This window comes from Dermacentor variabilis, unplaced genomic scaffold (genome assembly GCF_050947875.1).
Source record: "Dermacentor variabilis isolate Ectoservices unplaced genomic scaffold, ASM5094787v1 scaffold_18, whole genome shotgun sequence".
Lineage (NCBI taxonomy): Eukaryota > Metazoa > Arthropoda > Arachnida > Ixodida > Ixodidae > Dermacentor > Dermacentor variabilis.
In genome coordinates this window covers 1610668-1631713 of record NW_027460346.1, presented here as the reverse complement: position 1 = coordinate 1631713, position 21046 = coordinate 1610668, and the positions used below count along the sequence as shown (strand labels likewise).

The window sequence follows — 21046 nt, the reverse complement described above, 5'->3', positions numbered from 1 at the left end:
GGGTTTGAATCTCGACCATGGCAGACGCATTTCGATGGAGTCAGAATGCAAAAACGCTTGTGTACTTAGACTTACATGCCTGTCGAGGAATCCTCGGTAATTAAAATTATCCCCTCCCCCCCCCCAAAAAAAAAGAAGCTACATAGTCCCTCAAGACAAACTACGCAGTTTCCGGACGTTCAATCTCTCAGTCCAATCTAAAGACAATAGTTTACTCGATTGGTTTGCCCCCACTGCTGTCAAAGCAGCAACTAATTGATTTCTCACAAGGTAACAAGAGCGCCCCTCGTAAAATTAAGTAAACAGTGTGTGTACACAGTATGGAGCGCGACCGTGTTTCCTGAGAGGGCGTGCGTGATGGGATCGGTGGAGCAACGAAAAACCGTTGTAGCGTACCTTAAACGCACTAGCGCGCGATGTCCGATGGTTGTGCGACGAGTGCGGCGAATTTGGGTTGAGGACATGCTTCGCACTGCCTCTTGCCAGCGCTTGAATGACGTGCAAAGTTGGATCACGTGACGGACCGTCTGCTTCAGCGCGGTCGCGTGCTTCCTTTTATTGCGGTATATAGCAATTATATGGACCCTCCAATTTTCATACGTGAGGGCGGCAACGGCCCTGATGAAGAGAAATGTAGCATTGCCATTTGTTGGGCGCGTTGGTAAATTGAAAGCATATAAGCATATTGTGTTGTCGTCTCCCTTCCGTCCTTGTTTGCTGGCGCTAAATATGCTTTCGAAGAGAAATGCCCTTTCAAAGCGTTGGATTCAGCGACGCTCCTGGTTGGCCCATTATTCAGCACGATGGAAATTCTCTTTACATATCAAATTTCTGTACAATGGAACACAAAAAGGATATGAAGTAACAGAAAAATATAAATAGAAAACAGAGCTTTTTCTGTGCCTCATAATGGATAATTGTTTCCCACATACATCTTCTGTAAAATAAAACAGAAAATATTACTAAATTAACACAAAAAATTAAAACAGAAAGCAGCACTTTTTCTCTGATACAAAACACATAACTCTCTTCCAACACAAAATTCATGTTAATGTCAAACAGAACGAACTGCTTAAATAACAGAAAACGTAAAAATAGAGAACAGAGGTTTTCAGAAATTTTCTGGCAAGGCAGCAGCCAGAAAATAGGTTTTTTTAAGAAAATAGGTTTTTTTAAGAAAATATCTTTTTTTTTCAGCGTATGGTCTCGTAGTCTGATATAATGCAGCGGCCTGTCTGCCCTAAGCATGATTGGTCGCACATGAAAGGTATCCTATAGATAACGATGTCTGCAGATTCTAAATATCTATTTGCGTACTTTATTTCGCACGTCTTCTTGGCTAGTTTTATCACCCTTACGTTCGGCTTCCTGGCTCCTTCGGAGTCAACTTCAAAACGCCTGTGCAAGCTCTGACGTGCTTAAGCACGGATGCAGGTGCGAATTTTTTTTATCTATATTTGGACGATATCTGTAGCAGCGCTGCAGGAAAACAGCAGCGTAGCACATGTGCAGATACTTGGCGACCTCACCAGAAGCCAGGAGCGAAATCATCTGAAAGGTGCTATTTAACACTTTACCAAGGAGGGAATACATCAACGTGAACGATTTGAAATCGGTAAACAACTTCGCCAGTATGGTAATTCAGGATTTTATGCTAGTGCCAGTAGACAAGGGTGCTAAGCATGCGGTTCGGCCACCGTCAGTGCCTGCTGAACTGGCGTAAATCATATATAATGTTGCAAACAAGGTACCAGAAAATGAGACGGAAATCTGCATTTCTGAATACATCACGTGCTATAAAGAACGGAATTGGCAAGAAAAGAAAAAAAAACTGCAACACACCAACAATAAAATTCTTAAAAGAAAATGAAATAAGACTACTGGTGTCAGATAAAACCGGCACATTCGTCATCATTTGCAGGAAGAAAGCTGGTAAAGCAATGAATAAAAATTTACAAGACGTTCACCAAGCTGGCAACAAAATGCTTGCAGGAACGAAAAAAATAAATTTCTCTGGCAGTGTGAAGACGCTCAATTGGAAAAATAAGCCAAGAAAATCAAAGCTCCCCCAACCCCGCCATCGAGATAAATGTAAAACCACTTTTTCCCATAAAAAGCACATAAGGAAGGTAGTTCTTTCCCTGCCATAGTTCAAGACAGGAACCTGGCGACGTTTTTGCAGCGATTACTTTGCGTTCTCTTCTGGGACGACCCGTTACACGTCCGTCACTTGCAAGATGTGCCTTCCTGTAGATGCCAAAAACCATTTCTATGTTTCACAAGAACCCGCCTTTCAAGCAGTAGAGGAATGCATGGACACCTATAAGACTGCGAAGTTCCAAAACCAGTGTGGACTGAGTGCTAATTACTTTTATTGCGGTTCCTTTTATGACTGAACGCGGCCGCACGGGCTCTATCTTGAAAGCGATCTGCGATGGGGACAGATTCTACATGCACCGGGAGTTCGTAGCTTCATGTGCGGTGTGTTCTCACCGCTTAGTTCGCGTTGAAGCGAGCGGCAGCACGAAGGTCAACTTTCTCGCTGCTGCTGCTGCGCTTCCTCATTCCAGCGTTCTGACAGTGAGTGTCCGCGTGGTCATCGAGTGAGATATGTGTTTATGCTTGCCTGTGCGCGCTTCACACTATACTTGTCAATTTAGCTAGTAAGTGAACGTTCACAAATTTATACAGCCGATAAAACGACTATCCTGACGTCTCTATACCTTGCTATCGCAATCGAGGCTTCGCCTTTCGGGTGAAACTGCGACTTTTTCAGCGCACTCCCGCGGCATTCAGCTTGGCTGTTCTTGTTTTACGCAACAGTGCTTGTTCTTTGTTTCGATTAAGAGTTTTATACAACTTACGAGAATAACCGGTGTTTCTCAGTGCCTCTAAAATAGAGACCATGGTACCTTCTAAAGAAGCTATACTGTCGTCAAATCCGGCGGCAAATTTTAAAGCGTGCATATACATGTAGGGAAAAAATTGCTGGCTCTCCCGCAATCGAGAGTAGATGTAAGCATGAAATAGCTACAGGCAAAGCAGATTGGTTGCATATCATGCTAGCCAAAATTTAAAAATGGGTGTAGTTCACGTTCGCAATGGCACACCCCACCGCATCACACCGCACCACGCCATACTGTGCACTGGTCCACGCGGACGCAATAATTTCCTGTCACAGACAGAGCCCCATTGCACGCATCGTCTTAGTCAAACGGCCGTTCGCGGTGCTTCGAACGCTGCCGGCACTGCCTGTGCGCCTGACGCGCCGCGGAACTCTCGGACCGCTGGCGGTGAAGAGTCCTCAGCGCCAAACGATGACAGTCAAGTGTATAGTGCCCTGTATCTACCTTTTGAACGTCGCTATTGAAAATGACAAATGAAACTTCAGCGTGCTAGAAGTTACAGCTTGAGTAATATCGTGAACAAACATTAGGAAGAACTCGGAAGCAATATTTTTGCAACTTGTTTGGGAAGTAACTAGCGTATGTAATGTGCTCTTGACTGGGTTGCCCGGATCATCTGGTTTTGTTCTCGCAACTTGCCCGGGTGTTCTCGTGTGAGTGCCCGGATAAAGGCTCTGGCTTTTGGATCAAGCTCACTTGAAAGTCGCCTGCAACGGGAGGTAAAAGCATTTCATGCTTAATAACAAGTACCAGTCTCGAGAGTGAAGCAGTCGGATACGCGAAGCGCCATATACAGGACTTATGCAGCCGGCCATGCACGTGGCACAAATACATCTCTCGTAAATCTATACATCGTTTACTCGATTTGGACAAGCGACGAAATATTCTCGTAGGCGTTCAGAATTCATAGGAATGTATGCGTGTTTTTATTTTTTTATTTACTTTCTTGCGAACAAGTGGCCCACTCGCGTGTATCGCGTCGTTCGGTACAGTCTGATCGTTATATTTGACCGTCTGCAGCCATGAAATACGGTGGCATTATCTGCTTATGTTTATGCTGCATGTACCTTTCTCACCTATCTCACCAGCAGTATTATTTGTGGATAGATTCCTGCAGTGGATTTAAAAAAGAAGTTTTATCGCCCACACAATGCAACGCCTTCGAAATCAGCATGGAGCTTTATTATAATAATATTTGGGGCTTTACGTGCCAAAACCACTTTCTGATTATGAGGCACGCCGTAGTGGAGGACTCCGGAAATTTTGACCACCTGGGGTTCTTTAACGTGCACCTAAATCTAAGCACACGGGTGTTTTCGCATTTCGCCCTCATCGAAATGCGGCCGCCGTGGCCGGGATTCGCTCCCGCGACCTCGTGCTCAGCAGCCCAACACCATAGCCACTGAGCAACCACGGCGGGTATGGAGCTTTATTAACCAGCAGGAGAAGCGTATCGTCCCGCGTAGTCATGTCTAGATTATAGTCGCCCCACTGCAAGATAAGCCAGACGACGAACTTTGCTGTTTTGATCATAGCAGGTGTCCAAAGAGAACAAAAGAAAGAAAACAAAACAGCGCGAGACTATACCAAATGAGGTTGGCTGAAATAATTTTTTTAGTAGTGTGATGTTCACGTAATTTTTTGTCTTGCTTGTATTATGAGTAGTCGCGGCCTTCTTCATTTGCACTCCTAATGAAAAAAAGACGTCAAATACTTTTTTTTTAATACTGCAAGCAGTGTCACCAACGGTAACCTGGCTGTGTCTTGTACGCTGACAACTTTTGACAACGTGCTAATGTACTTATACAAAAATTTCGAGGAGGGATCTTTTACCTTTTGCATCGACCAGGTCTTGTCGCTGCATTCTCAACGAACCATCCGGCAAAAAAAGAAGAAAGCAGATCTCGGCCTTGGTTTGGCAAATTCCTCCGTTAGAGGCTGAAGAGCGTCTAGTCCCCCGGCCAACATATTTCAGTTCTAATAGGGCACTCGGTACTGTTCAACGGCAGTGGGCAGCGCTTACGAACAATCACTTTAAAATATAGTAGGCTGGCTAATTCAATTTTTGGGACACGCCGTGGTTGCTAAGTGGCTGTGGTGCTGGGCTGTTAAGCAAGAGGTCACGGGATCGAATCCTGGCCACGGCGGCCGCGTTTGGATGGGGACGAAATGCGAAAACATCCGTGTTCTTAGATTCAGGTGCACGTTAAAAAATCTCTGGCGGTCGAAATCATTCCGGAGTGCCCCACTACGGTGTGCCTCACAATCAGATTGTGATTTTAGCGCGTAAATTTCCATAATTTATTTCTTTAATTCGATTTTTTTTAAGATTCATTGGCACCGACCGAAGGTCCCGGCCGGTGACCATGCATTTCTTGGGGCCCGAAGTTTCGTTATTTTTATCCTAAAATTGGCCTTCGCAGGATAATTCGAAGTTCATCCGTCAGCACGCCCGCGCCAGACCCTATGGTAACTCCGATAGAGGCCCCTTTAGTGGCACCGTCTGTCCCGGCGTAGCTTAGGGGACAGTGACTCCGTTGAACATAAGTCATCTTTTCTCGAAAACGCCCATTTTCGCCCGCCATAGGAGGATATTCAAGCAATAAACGTACCTCACAATGTCTCATTACGGCATTCACCTGATTCTAAAGCGCCCATTTCTTTTCGTTTAAAGAAAATTCGGTCGAATATTGCCTTCGCGATACAATCGGGCACGAAACGAAAACCGCCTCCGCATTAAATATTTGTTAAAAAAATCAAAAGGTGTAGCGGGGGAGCTGACTTTGAAAACTATGTAGCAAAGCTGACTTTAGAAAACCGGCCGCCTGTGTGCAAGAATTCTTGCTGAAAATAATGGGTGCGTGTTAGATTTCTACTTTGTTTAGGAGATTGAATGTCCTTCCTACGTTAGTTTTCTACTTTGAGCACGTAGAAAGTGGGCAAGCGTTTGATTCGGGGGCGTGTTAGAAAAGGGCAAGTACTGCCAAATGAATCAGGGGTGTGTTTTGGTGTTTTTCTGCATCTTGTTTATTCCAACCGCCGAATGATTCGATCAATGTCGCCGGTGTCGTCAGGGTCAAAATAACCTAAGTCTACTGTAAACCCTCTCAATCGCGGCATAAAATCGCCGCGGCGAAGATAGGTCACATGATAAAACTTTCTACTAAAGAACACTTGCAAGGCCGATGCTTCCAGTAGTGTCCCTTGCGCCCAAAACGAGCTTACCGACGCCGGTGTGAAGAGCCGTTTCGTGCCAGGGGAAGATGTACTTCTTTTGTATACGCAGCATTCCACGATACAGGAACCAGGTGTCATGGGAAATGTAGATGTCCTCAAAGTCGCCCACCACTTTGACCAGAGCTGAGCAGGCCAGGATCTGGGCGATAGAGTTGAAGTCCTTCTTCCGCTCCAAGGCCATCTCCAGGTCGAAGAGATCTCCCACCAGACTGAAGTAGCTGGATGTTGCCAGGGTTGCACAGCGAGAGATTAATATTGCAAAAGGCAGATAACGACGAAAAGTGATCACCACAGCCCTGTGAATATTCTCACGCTTTTCTTTCATATAATTTGTAATGTGGTGGGGTCAACTTTTGAAGGTGTTCTTTTTTTCTTCTCGCTTTTTTACTGTCCTCACCTCAACGGAAAAATTGGCTCAAGGAAAAGAACTCATGTTATCCTTCAAATGTGCGGGTATCAACGTGAACATATCGGCGTTCAGCGATACATGCACTTCAGTATGGCAACAGAAGAATACAACGGTGCATGTTGCTCTTTTTACTTAAAGCGATATGTGCGTTTGGCAACGACACAATGAACTTCACGAGTGAGGCCGGGTAGCTGTCGCAAAGTTTATCCACTGCGAGCAGCATTGTTGAGAGTTATTGACTCTTTTATTCGCACGAATATGTACCGGAATTTCGGCTCCAGGAAATTTGGCCAACTAGCTACGCTCTGTTTTGGGAAAAAAAAGAAACAACGAACATGCACTAATACTTTTATCAGCCTCAAACACGTCAAGGACATTCTGTAGTTCCAATAGCTCCCTCAGGCTCCCTTACTTTTCTTCGTGATAAGCTTGTGGACCCTCTATGGTAGAAATTTCGCAACTGTACATGTGTTTGCATTTAGCGAGTCCGTTTAGTCACTAGGACTCTCTGAAACCGAACATCGGTGCCCGTCGCCGTGACCCAGTTTGCTAGGCCTGATGCGGGCGCACCGAGCTCCACTTGTGTGGAACACGAGAAACTTCCAGCCGCAGCAGTGGAGCCGCTAGTGGTACCATTAGAAACTTCCTCCTGCTCTTCGTCGAGCCAGGAAGCTTCAGTAGAGCTACTGAGGCGGTAGGAGTAAGATTTGAATTATAGCAGGCGCACAACATTGACTTTCAAACGCCTTGAGTTGTCAGTGTTTCTGAACCCTTGAGCAACATTCACAACTTCATACACCAAACGATCACTTTAAAATTGCCTCCACCATCTCTTATCCAATCCTCTCATGACCTGTCATTTCGCATTCATACTAGACCAGCCGTTAATTAGATGGTGCCGTTATCTCTATAACAGCTATTATAGAAATCTCAATACGGCGGTTACTATCAGGTGGTCGCTGCTAGAGGCAATGGTAGCTGATAGGCATGTGCGCAAATCTAGGGCATGTATGGGAAAACGGAACGCATACTCCATAGGTAGCTCCAACGATCGCAAAGGAAAGTCGGAGTATGAGGTGTATACATCAGGCCGTACGTTACACAACTCGTATGGTAGATTCTTCTCGTAGAACTATGTCCTTTGTTTTTGTTTTGGAGTAAAGTTTCAAATTATATGGTACAGTGTTTGAAGAAAAATAAACAATTAATCGTACAATGAGCAGGAAAGTACTCATAATCAATAACTTACATTGCTCGCGTGACATTCTCCGGTTCGTGGGAATAGTCCAGCGTCTCATTCTCGAAGACATCGCTTAGTCCGGACAGCTGTTTCATTAGCAGGTGCACCTGTGGTGGACGAAAGAGGGTTAATGGGCGCTCCTAGTAGTTAACACTGTTTGCTGTGTGTCGTGCGAGCCAGTGGGCTACCTCCCCATTTGTGATTTTTCTCACGACGCAGAGCGTGTGTTCCAGTCTGGGATAAACGTTTGAAAAAACTGTATTGGGTAATAGGCGGGTGTTTCTCTATTGGCGGCTCTAATTGCATGTGGCGCAGCTTTGCTCCTTAATCTGTGCTTGTACTATCGGACAGTACTGGAAAGGACCACAACTGAGCCACGCATTAAAATTCGACTTTTGCGAATCACACCACGCGTTCTCTGCAACAACAAATTCTGTTGCTATATACGCATTACAGCCGCGACAGAATGTAACACATTAGGTGCTTTGGAAGCCCCGTAATATTCAAGTTCTTTTTTTTATAATACCATATTAGACGGAAAAAAGTATTCGCATGACAAAGGGCTGTTGTTGTGAGGCTCATTAGACGCGGAGAAAGTAAAACAAAACACGGTAGCTCAACAAGCGCATTGGGAAAGACACTAAATGGAAGGTATTGAACACCTGAGAAACGCCTTTTTCGTTTCAGTTTAGCATCTTTTATCTAGAAAATCACACTTCTCCCCAAATGTGTGATATTATCTCACCTGAATTATTTAAAGGTTTGATTTTCTTCTTTCCCTGCTGGACCTGTACTTACATAAAAAGTCATGGTAACCTTATAAACTTTAAACCGACCTAAAATTATGACATTTGTTTAACAGTTTTAAATTAATGTTATCACGTATTTTGCCCAAAGTATCACAGATCTATTAGCCGTTATAAACTGTTGTATGTATATTCCTTCTTAACGAGAAGTAACGCAATCATGAAGCTGAACGCAAGTCTTTTTGTTAAACTCTGAGAAATATGGCATAACGCCTGAATGATCAATATTTCTTTGGTAGAGTCCATTAATAATTGCCCGATTATTCTAACATACTTTACGGCACTCCACATGAATGTTACAGGAAAGCCAGCGGTGAAAAAGTGAAATGGCTCGTCGTTTTGAGCGGAAGTGAGAAATCACCAATATGAGTGGTTGACAGCTCGGAATCGAAGCATGAAAGCCAAAACCTTTATTACCTTATTTTGTATTGATTATCAGATATTCTCTAGCACTTTCCGAACGATAAGTCTTTAACATCATGCACTCAATTAAGTAAAGCATTCACCGTATTAAAGCGAGTTCTACATATTAAGAATCACATCTAATGGCACAGAATCCTACAGAACCAGTTTTCTATGAATATTATATCGAAAGCTGATGACTACAACTGCAGACACTGGTGAATAAGACGATAGGTGGTCGATTGGTAAATATGCACTCATTGACCATTGTGTTGGTGTGACCGAGCTCACCCTACAAGAATTCTAAGACGCAACAACTTGCACTCCCTTTGCATTTGAGGGGTTTGGTTATTTTTTGGCGAGAATGGACTGCAATTTTCCAAAAAGAGCAAAGTACAGTGATCAGCCTAACTACCATTTAACAACCGCGCCGAGTGGTCAGACATCCAAGACCGCCTAATTGAGCAAAGAAGAATATGTATCTCTCGTCTTGGAAAGCGTTTTTAGAGCCCGTTTGAACTGATAGCGACGAGGGGACTGCTCGATGCCACCTGTTCTTATTCAGGTCAAAGCTGGCTTGTTGCAAAATGTTGACCATTCGTACCATGTTCCAATAAGGATCGCTGTACTTGAAGCGGTGCTCCTGTTCGCGCGAATACGCGAGGTTCTTGGCGATGAAATTATCGAGCCTGCTGCAGTACTGGGTCTGGTTTTCGCAGTAGCGTGAGAACAGGTTCTCCCACTGGTTCTCCATTAGCTGTCGAGTCAGGTAGGCCTCCAGGGCCCCAGCTGCGTATGCTTGCAGTTCGTCAGGCACGTACGGATTGGACTCGACCTGTAGGTAAGACCAGCTACACGAAAGAGCCAGCAGGTTAGCGAGTGACGCAGAACCCAATATCCGTGAACAGGAAAAAAGGCACTGAGGTTATAACATAGACCAAATGACGTAGAACAAATATGTAATAGAAAATTGGAAAGGTGTAACCTGCGAGATTTGACGCTCATGGTGCTTCAGAAGTTTAGGGAGCGCGCCACAGTATCCAATGCTACACGACATCCTGCAGCCAGGCCCTATCAGAGCCACACGGACGATACTAGCGCTAGACATAAGGAAGGTCTTTGACGGTGTTACGCATCGTTCAATCTCAACCAATCTGAACCAGATGAACGTGAGGAAACACAGTTTTGAATATATCTCAAATCAGGGGCGTAACCAGGGGGGGGGGGGCTTATGAGGCTTCACCCCCCCCCCCCGCCGAAATATTTTCGTGCTGTCCTGCACCGCCGACCCAAACAACTCCAGGCGCCGGAAATCATTCTGGATTTCGTTTAGAATGCCTTTTTTTTTGCGCTCGAACAGACATTTCGGCACGAACATTGCGAACTCGGGCTGGATTTCGCGGTGACGCCCGTGCACCGGGAGTCACACAACGCAAGAAGCCTCATCCGAGCGCAAAGTTTCGAAAGTGTTTTGATGGCGAGCAAGCTCGTCGCGGCATCTCGCGGAGGCCGCGGTATCTACGGAGCGCATGGATTTTGATTCGGAAACTTTTTGGGCATAAAGTCCTCATAAACTTTTGATGCGAAAGGTGCATTGAGATTTCCATGCTTTAAATTTTCAATTCTAGAACTTTATGGGTTTCATGTTCTTATAAACATTTGACGCCAAAGGCGCATTGACTTTTCTAAAGTCGTACATCGCAACATACAACCAGTGAAACCAAATCAACACAGTATCAGACAAGTTGACAAAGCACGCAGCGAGGTCTGATGAGACGAAGCGTTGTGGTGGTTCATTTGTGCCGTTATGTCACAAAGAAGAACACCAACATTTTTTTCACCTGAGCCAAAGCATCCATGTCAAGACACTAAATTCAGCAAAGGTAACTACGTTATTATTTATTTTCCTACTTTGACTTTTATTCGCGAGGACACATTGTGCCTCTTCAATTTTCTTGTTCTCGCTAACCGCGGGCTGCCAGAGCCAGCTGGCGTTTTTCTCGCATGCGTTTTTCTCGTGTTGCCCCGACCACCGCGCGGTGCACTTGGCTGCGCCTTCGTCTTTTTCTGGCCGAGAGGATTTTCGCCTGGCAGAGTTTTGGACATTTTCTGGCTGGCAGACGAGAAAAAGAAACAATGGTCGCTCGCTGCCATCACTGTTGGGACTCGACGGATTGCAACGCGTTCACTTGAGCGCAACCTCTCCGGAAAGTCTTGTCTCACCGGTGTAGGATACCGAGCAGTGTGCGTATGGCTATCTGTGGACCAAACATCTCACGTTTTCTTCGGCATTCCTTCGGTAGCCACATTAGGTGCCCAAAGTAGGCATTCAAGTGCAGCCAACATTCTTCCATTTGTCTTTTTTTTTTCATTTCGATGCTCCCGCCCCCCAAAATAAAAAAAAGAGATTGTTGCCTCGCATCGAATTGTCGCATGGGGAAAGTTCGATTTTCTTACTTCTTTTGCGGAAAGTAATGGGTAGGCCACGGGACGCTTCAGTTACCAGATACTCTTACTATATTATTGCGGTAGCAATTACATGGAGAGTCCATGCAGGCGCATTCCTGCCGTCGCCTTCATGTTCCCTATAAAGTGGAAGGGCAATAAAATCGTGATCGCCCGCCGCAGGCTATATGTGCGAGTGGAACCGTTGGGGAGTGGGAGGTGGCATGGGTGAGCCGACGATGGTGGCTTAGTCTTGTGTGAACAAGGGAGAAAAGTGGGGAGGAAGCGCGCCGCCTTCTGTCGCTCGCGATACATTAGGGTGAGTGAATGGAGGGGGGGGGGGGGGCAGGCCTTAGAATTCTGTGATCTGTGAATCTTTGATTGCGCAAAATGCTTAGTTGCCTTGTTTGGCGCATTATGTACAGTGACTTTTTCTTAGATACGCAGATTTGTTGGAGACTTATACGTATATTTAAATATCTAGTTGCAAGGTTTTGTGTATACGTGCAGTGAACTTTGTTTCCAGTGACACTTTTTGCCCTTTATCAAGCTGTAACTTCGCATTTGTATATTCCATTGAATCTTCGCATTTCTAATGTATGACGGCGAGCCAAATGAAAGTGAGCCTACCCACCTCGCGCAATAATGGTGCGGTTCATTATGGGCGAGGCATGCGCGTAGCACACAGGCATCTCTCATTTACAAAAATGACACACAGGTGTGAGGATAAAGGTTCTTTAATGCTCTCATACACTAGGTTGAACATGGTTGCGGGACATAATGGACACTCCAAAAGTTGAACAGCGTGGTGCCATGAGGTTTTCGACAACTGAAGGTGTTTCCCAAAAAGAAATTATTCGCCGTGTCGCTGCCATGTACGTTGAATGTGGCATTTGACTGGCCACTGTGAAGCGTTGGAGGAAGCGGTTCAAAGAAGGACGTGAAAGTTGCAAAGACGATCCAAGACCGGGCCAAAGTCACCGAGCAATCACCCCCAACACAATTGCAAAGGTTGATGAGCTGATTAGACAAGAACGGAGGATAAGCATCGATGAATTGGCAGAGTGTGTGAAGTTCGGTTCATACCGTAATTCTTTAACATCTCGGTTATCGGCTCTTATGTGCGCAATGGATGCCAAGATTACAGAAATTACCACCAGAAGATGGAGAAGTTCGGCCCTACCTTGACTCATCTGACCCGGTATGACAATGAGGGTGACGACTTCTTGACTGCACTATTCACCGGGGATGAATCATGGTGCCACTATTATGAGCCAGAAACACGACGGCAATGCTTACAGTGGAAACATTCGAATTCATCACCCCCAAAGAAAGCAAAGGCCGTCATCTCTGCCGAAAAGGGGTTGTTGACTTTTTTTTTATATCGTCAGGGGCCATTACTGATTGAATTTGCTAAACCTGGAGATACTATCATTCATTTCCGATATTGTTAAACGCCGGATCGGCTGCGTGCCACAATCAAGAACAAACGACATGGAAAATAGACGAATGGGGTCATCTTCCTCCACGTCAATGCCTGTCCCCACGTCGCTGATGTGGTTAACACTAAACTGGAAAACTTCAAGTGGGAAACGCTTCAACATCCGCCACCCAGCCCAGACCTGTCGCCTTGCAACTTCCAAATTTTCGAGCAATTAAATATCCAGCTGAAGGGAACCAGGTTCGTGTCGGACGATGAAGTGAAAGAGTCAGTTACCAACTCTGAAGTAGCAACCCAAGAAGCTTGATAAGACGGGAATCGTGCGACCCGTTAGTCAGTGGGACAAACGTCTCAATGCTCATGGAGACTACATTTAAATAATGTGCCCCGTTTGTCATATATTCGCATTGGCTAACTTTCATTTCACTCGCCCTCGTATATTTTGCAGAACTTCTGCTTCTTATATGTGCTCTCTGTTGCGACAATAATTTCAGTGTGATTACTAACAATACACGACCGGTGACAGCTGCTTCTCCGCGATACATTGCAACAAAGGACATCGTCATTTAGATTTTTCCCTGTCCGTTGTATGTGTATAAAAATGTAAACAAGATTCTTGAATGACAACGTTTTATTAAAATATGCGTCCTCAACTTGTTTATGTCACGGCATTTACATTTTTCATTTTTTTCTTTAACGTGCCAAAACCACTTTCTGATTATAAGGCACGCCGTAGTAGTGGTCTCCGGAAATTCGAACCACCTGGGGTTCTTTAACGTGCACCTAAGTCTAAGTACACGGGAGTGTTCGTATTGCCCCCCAATCGAAATGCGACCGCGGTAGCCGGGATTCGATCCCGCCACCTCGTGCTTAGCAGCGCAACACCATAACCACTAAGCAATCACGGCGGGTACATTTTTCGTATCAACGGCATGCACTGCTTCACTACTTTCGAACTGATATGGTTGTAGTGTTCGTGTGATATTTTCTTTACATAACAAATATGCAGAAAGCATGGAACCACTATCAGTTATTTCGAGCGCAATTTTTGGGATGTACGAGTATATACTTTTATGAGAAAATAGAGGTGTTACTTGTCGTGATAGTGCGTAGCGCTCAGGAATTCTTTTGCAGCATCTTTGGCAATGGCAGTGCATTATTCATTTATTCGATCCCTCGACAAATTCTATAAGGAGGAAACCGAGCTGTCGTGAGCCATTCAATATATGCATTGTGAATGCAGACGACATAACAATGTGGACAAACACTGGCTCAGATGGTGAAATCTCAGAGGCACTGCAAGCGGCTGCGGATACGTTTCAAGACTACGTTAAACTAAAGGAGCTAACAAGTTCTGCCCAGAAATCTGAACAACTAATAATCAGGAACAGACCAGACAAAAGAGACAGCCAACAGCATGCAGGCCTCCATAATAGGGGTTCGAATGGAATCTGGCCCAGTCCCGTCTGTACTGACCATCAGGGTGCTGGGAATGCCGATACAGCACAACACCCGCAACACACAGGCCATAGCCAGGCTACAATCCACGATCCGACAAAGGTGCGGATTAATAAAAAGAATCGCATCAAGGCACACAGGCATGAAGGAGGGGGACCTATGTCGGCTGATTCAGGCCTTTATGACCAGTCGCATACTGTACTCCCTCCCTTACTGCCACCTGAGGCGAGCGGATAGGGACAGAATTAACGCCTTAATCCGTATAGCATACAGAACAGCGTTGGTCCTACCGAGGTACACCAATTCGGACAAGCTATTGAGATTAGGAATACGTAACGCTATAGAAGAACTGATCGAGGCGCACAAAACGGGCGCAGATTGTCCGTCTGTCCGATACACTGGCAGGCAAGTACATTCTGGACAAGCTGGGCTTAAATCCCGCAATCGCCTCGGTGGGACGATCCCCCTTGCCACAAATAGCAACACGACAACTGATCATTAAACCTATTCCTAAAAACATGCTCCCAGTAAAGCACGACAGTCATCGTACGGCCAAGGCAAAGCAGTTGTGGGATATATATATAAGGACGACCACTCTGTTGCTTATGTGGGTGCCGCGGCGCAGGGTAATCGAAAATACGTTGTGAGCGCAGTGACCGAGAGCAGCCGCATTTTAAGCGCAGCCACGGTCGAGGCCTCCGCCCTTGAGGCGGAGGAGACTGCGATCGATCTAGCCATCACGAATGACTTCGTTCATACAATCATGAGCGATTCAAAAAGCGCGATCTTAAATTATAGCAAAGGCACTGTTAACAAAATTACACACAAATCTTCAATCATTATTACCACACTTCCTATCAAGCGGACAGATTTATCAATCTAGTATGGGCCCCCGCCCACTCCGGAAATCCTGGGAACGAGGAAGCGCACCGCATCGCCCGAGGGTTAAAAAGCCGGGAGGTGCGCCACTCCGACTCGGATTCTCCGGTTGCGACGTCGACCACATATAACAAAATCACAAACTTGTATAAAGCAATGAGGCGCACTTATCCGGCGCCTCATCGGAACCTTACAAGAGCGCAGGCCACCTCCTTCGCCAGCTCCAGATGGACTCTTTTCTCAGCCCACATAGACTAGCGATTATCCCCAATGGGGAGTTTAACCCCATGTGTCAAAATTGTAACCTGAACGAATTGGCAACACGAGACCACATCCTCTGGGGATATAGGGGTTCACCTCCCCCAAAAACGCTCTTGCCAGCCCCATCTCAATATACATGGAAGGCTTTACTTAGGGCTACCACCGAGCTCAGGGAACAATTGAATATCGTCACTCGAGCCGAAGGTGTCGCCCCCAACAGGGGCAACACCGAAACCCCGCCATGATTTTTAATAAAGATGTAACCCCCATCACCCTAAAATGACGAATCGACAACTTCAATGGCAACGTATAAGTTGATATCCGGGCTCAAACAACGTGTCCACGTTATCGTGCTGCAGGACGACTCATCCCACACAAGAATGACATACTTTTCATCTCCATCTCCCTCTGTGGTGCAATGCTGCTCTCCTTCTCGACTCCTCCCTGACCACCAGTGGCGTAGCCAGAAATTTCGTCCGGGGTGGGGGGGGGGGGGGGAGGGGGCTCAATTTGCAGCTTGGCCTCCTCCTTATAGAAATTATCCAGGGATGAAATACATTGAACATTAATAACAGCCCCGTTGCCATTGCCAAAGATACTGCAAACGAATTCTTGAACGCTACGCACTGTCAAGACAAGTAAAATATGATATTTTTTTCATAAAAGAATGTACTCGTAAGTCTAAAAAATTGTACCCGTAATAACTGATACCAATGTTTCTCTGTTTTCTGTATATTTAGGAAGTAAAGCAAATATCACATGAACTTTAAAATTATATCAGTTTGAAACCAGCAAAGCAGTGCATGGCGCTGATATGAAAAATGCAAAGGTCATGAAATGAACAAGTTGAGGACAAATATTAAAAAAAATAACTTTATTAGCATCCCTGCCTTTCTCACATTTGCATCTCTCTCTCTCTCTCTCTCTCTGACAATAAAGAAACTTGTTTACATTTTTGTACGTATGCAACGATCAGGGAAAAATCTCACTGACGCTGTCCTTTGTTAGAATGTATTGCGCAGGAGCAGCTGCCAGCGGTCGTGTATTGAGTAATTGCTCCGAAATTATAGTCGCAATAGAGAGCACATATACAAAGCAGAAGTTCTGCAAAATATGCGAGGGCGAGTCAAATGAAAGTGAGCCAATGCAAATATGACAAACGGGGTACTTTGTTCAAAAGTAGTCCCCATGAGCATTTAGACATTTGTCCTGCTAACTAACGAGTTGCATGATTCCCGTCTGATAAAACTCCTTGGGTTGCAGTTTCAAAAAAAGTCTGTAACTGACTTTTTCACATCATCGTCTGACACGAATTTATTTCTCTTAAGCTGTTTTTTTTTCAAATGCTCCAAAATGTGGAAGTTGGAAGGCGACAAGACTGGGATGTATGGCGGATTTTGAAGCGTTTCCCACTTGAACTTTGCCAGTTTCGTATTAACCACATCAGCGACGTGGGGACGGGCATTGTCGTGGCGCAAGATGACCCCATTCCTCAATTTTCCACGTCGTTTGTTCTTGATTGCGACAAGCAGCCGATCCAACGTTTCACAATATCGGAAACGATTAATAGCCGCTCCAGCTTTAGCAAATTCGATACAACAATGGCCCCTGCCGATCGAAAAAAAAGTCAACAACACCTTTTCGGCAGAAATGACGACATTTGCTTTTCTTGGGGGCGATGAATTCGAATCATTCCACTGTAAGCTTTGCTGTTGTGTTTCAGGCTCGTAGTAGTAGCACCATGATTCGTCCCCGGTCACAATTACTGACAAAAAAGCGCTCACCCTCATCGTGATACCGGATTGGATGAGTCAAGAGCGCGCCAAATCTCTCCGCCTTCTTTCGGCAGTTCAAAATGTTGGGAATCTATTGCGCACACGAGAGCCGATAACCGAGATGTTCATGAATTATGGTTTGACCCGAATCGCGACTGATGTTCACAAGCCCTGCCAATTCATCGATGCTTATCCTCCGTTCTTGTATAGCCAGCCTTTGCAATTTTGTTGGGGGTGGTTGCACGGTGGCTATAACCTGCATGGTGTTGGATCGTCTTTTCAACTTTCACATCCTTCTTTGAACCGTTTGCTCCAATACTTCACAGTGGCCAATGAAATGCAAGGTTCAAAGTACACTGCAGCCATACGGCGACTAATTTCTATTTGGGAAACATCTTCATCTGTCAAAAACCTCATGACACCACGTTGTTCAACTTTTGGAGTGTCCATTATGTGACACAAACATGTTCAACCAAGTGTATGAGAGCATTAAAGAACCTTGATCCTCCCACCTGCGTGTCACTATTGTAAATAAGAGATGCCTCTGTGCCACGTGCATGCCTCGCAGATAATGAACCGAGCCATTATTGCACAGGGTTGGTGGGCTCACTTTCATTTGGCTCGCCTTCGTACATTACAAATGCGAAGATACAATGGAATATACAAATGCGAAGTAACAGCTTGATAAAGGGCAAGAAACTGTCACTGGAAACAAAGTTCACTGCACATATACACAAAACATCTCAAGAAGATATATAAATATACGCATCAGTCTCCAATAAATATACGCATCTAAGAAAAAGTCATATATATGATGCGTCAAACAAGGTAAATAAACATGTTGCTGGTGGTCGGGGCAACACGAGAAAAACGCATGCGCTCTGGCTGGCTCTGGCAGCACGCGTGTAGCGAGAACAAGAAAATTGAAGAGGCTCAGTGAATCCTCGCGAATAAAAGTCCAAGTAGAAAAATAAGCACGAACGTAGTTACCTTTGCTGGCTTTAGTGTCTTGACATGAATGCTTTGGCGCAGATGAAAAGAAATGTTGATATCCTTGATATTCTTTTCTGTGGCATGACGGCACAAATGAACCACCACAACGCTGATTTCGCTTCTCTCGTTCTATGGTCCGATGTACGACTTTCGAAAAGTCAATGCACCTTCGGCGTCATATGTTTATAACGAGGGCCTTATAATGTAAAACTATTCCAATATGTTTTTATTCCAATTTCCTGACGTCATATTTGCGTAACCGTCGAAGCAAGCATCCGGCGGTCACCCACAGGGTTGTCTGAACAGACCAGTCAAACGCTCTCCTCGTTCATAGGAGGTCACTTTTCTTTGCTTGAAAAATGAATAACATTGCCTACATCGAGCAACTTGAATTATCTAATTGGCTCACAATAGGCGAGGAGCACGCTCAAGTGGAGCGGGATTCGATGGGGCCGAGCCACTGCACTGAAAATTGATAACCGGAGAAGAGGGCGGTGCCGACATCTGCGATTGGTCCGCTCACCATCACTTAGCTTGCGGTGGCTCGTCGACAATAGCGGCGGCATGCAACGGAAGCTTAACAATGACTCTAAAACGGATCGTCAGCAAAGAATAGTAGGCAACGAGGTCGCAAACGTGCCGAAAGTGCTCGAAAACATTACACGGATACGCAAAACCCGTTATTACACGCAAATAAACCCGTGCTCTCCGGCAGGTGCGAGTCCAGTGCCTGAGCGATCGGCGCCAGCCATCTTTTATTCCTTTCGGAACCGGGCAGCCTGCGGCTATTCAGAAGAAAATTCAGTTTTGTTTGGCATATTAATGCATCTTTAACGCGTACACGTCAATTTGACGCTGTGAGTTTTTGCAGTTTTGTTACGTCGCGTGAGAGACAGGTGAAATGGATGCAGCACGAAAACTTTTGACGAGTAGCCAAGGGGTAATGGAGAAAAGGCGTCGAATCAGAAATAACTATTTTTCTTTTGTTCGGTCAAATCATGCATAATCATTGTATACACGCCATATCAGATGGGGACCTATGCGCTTTTCGTGATGTCACGTGAGAGACAGGTGAAGTGGGCGTGGTCCAAAAAATTGGCTGAACGCTTAGCTTGGCTAAGCCTGGAAGATTGCGAAAGCAATACCCTTGACTGCGCCTTGGTTTGGCTGATGGTGTGGACATGGTTGCCCTTTGTTAAACTTATGGCTATACATTGTTTTGCTTGGTTTCTGCTATTGATATCCTTGGTACACTTATGACTTATCTATGTTATGCATGGCTATACATGGATTCACAGCGGCGCGCAAGGCTTCACCTCCACCATCGATGCCGCGAGTTGGGGCCCCGTCTCTCGATCTGGCGTGACGTCGCACCAGCGAGCGCCTTCTCTCGGTAGCGCCGCAGCAGCGGCGCGCAAGGCTTCGCCTCCACCATCGATGCCGCGAGTTGGGGCCCCGTCTCTCGATCTGGTGTGACGTCGCACCAGCGAGCGCCTTCTCTCGGTAGCGCCGCAGCAGCGGCGCGCAAGGCTTCGCCTCCACCATCGATGCCGCGAGCTGGGGCCCCGTCTCTCGATCTGGCGTGACGTCGCACCAGCGAGCGCCTTCTCTCGGTAGCGCCGCAGCAGCGGCGCGCAAGGCTTCGCCTCCACCATCGATGCCGCGAGTTGGGGCCCCGTCTCTCGATCTGGCGTGACGTCGCACCAGCGAGCGCCTTCTCTCGGTAGCGCCGCAGCAGCGGCGCGCAAGGCTTCGCCTCCACCATCGATGCCGCGAGCTGGGGCCCCGTCTCTCGGTCTGGCGTGACGTCGCACCAGCGAGCGCCTTCTCTCGGTAGCGCCGCAGCAGCGGCGCGCAAGGCTTCGCCTCCACCATCGATGCCGCGAGTTGGGGCCCCGTCTCTCGATCTGGCGTGACGTCGCACCAGCGAGCGCCTTCTCTCGGTAGCGCCGCAGCAGCGGCGCGCAAGGCTTCGCCTCCACCATCGATGCCGCGAGTTGGGGCCCCGTCTCTCGATCTGGTGTGACGTCGCACCAGCGAGCGCCTTCTCTCGGTAGCGCCGCAGCAGCGGCGCGCAAGGCTTCGCCTCCACCATCGATGCCGCGAGCTGGGGCCCCGTCTCTCGATCTGGCGTGACGTCGCACCAGCGAGCGCCTTCTCTCGGTAGCGCCGCAGCAGCGGCGCGCAAGGCTTCGCCTCCACCATCGATGCCGCGAGTTGGGGCCCCGTCTCTCGATCTGGCGTGACGTCGCACCAGCGAGCGCCTTCTCTCGGTAGCGCCGCAGCAGCGGCGCGCAAGGCTTCGCCTCCACCATCGATGCCGCGAGCTGGGGCCCCGTCTCTCGGTCTGGCGTGACGTCGCACCAGCGAGCGCCTTCTCTCGGTAGCGCCGCAGCAGCGGCGCGCAAGGCTTCGCCTCCACCATCGATGCCGCGAGTTGGGGCCCCGTCTCTCGATCTGGCGTGACGTCGCACCAGCGAGCGCCTTCTCTCAGTAGCGCCGCAGCAGCGGCGCGCAAGGCTTCGCCTCCACCATCGATGCCGCGAGTTGGGGCCCCGTCTCTCGATCTGGCGTGACGTCGCACCAGCGAGCGCCTTCTCTCGGTAGCGCCGCAGCAGCGGCGCGCAAGGCTTCGCCTCCACCATCGATGCCGCGAGCTGGGGCCCCGTCTCTCGATCTGGCGTGACGTCGCACCAGCGAGCGCCTTCTCTCGGTAGCGCCGCAGCAGCGGCGCGCAAGGCTTTGCCTCCACCATCGATGCCGCGAGTTGGGGCCCCGTCTCTCGATCTGGCGT

The 21046-nt window shown here is 47.0% G+C and overlaps 1 protein-coding gene across 1 annotated transcript in view; it reads right to left on the bottom strand.

Annotated features, from left to right (window-relative positions):
• Positions 1–21046, bottom strand: part of LOC142568343 (putative phospholipase B-like 2) — a 57654-nt gene that overhangs the window by 25061 nt on the left and 11547 nt on the right. Inside the window, exons 3-5 of the mRNA XM_075678348.1 lie at positions 9605–9851; positions 7802–7899; positions 6136–6361 (exon numbers count right to left, since the gene is read on the bottom strand). Coding sequence (XP_075534463.1) covers positions 6136–6361; positions 7802–7899; positions 9605–9851 — 571 coding nt within the window. The remainder of the gene's footprint in view (positions 1–6135; positions 6362–7801; positions 7900–9604; positions 9852–21046) is intronic.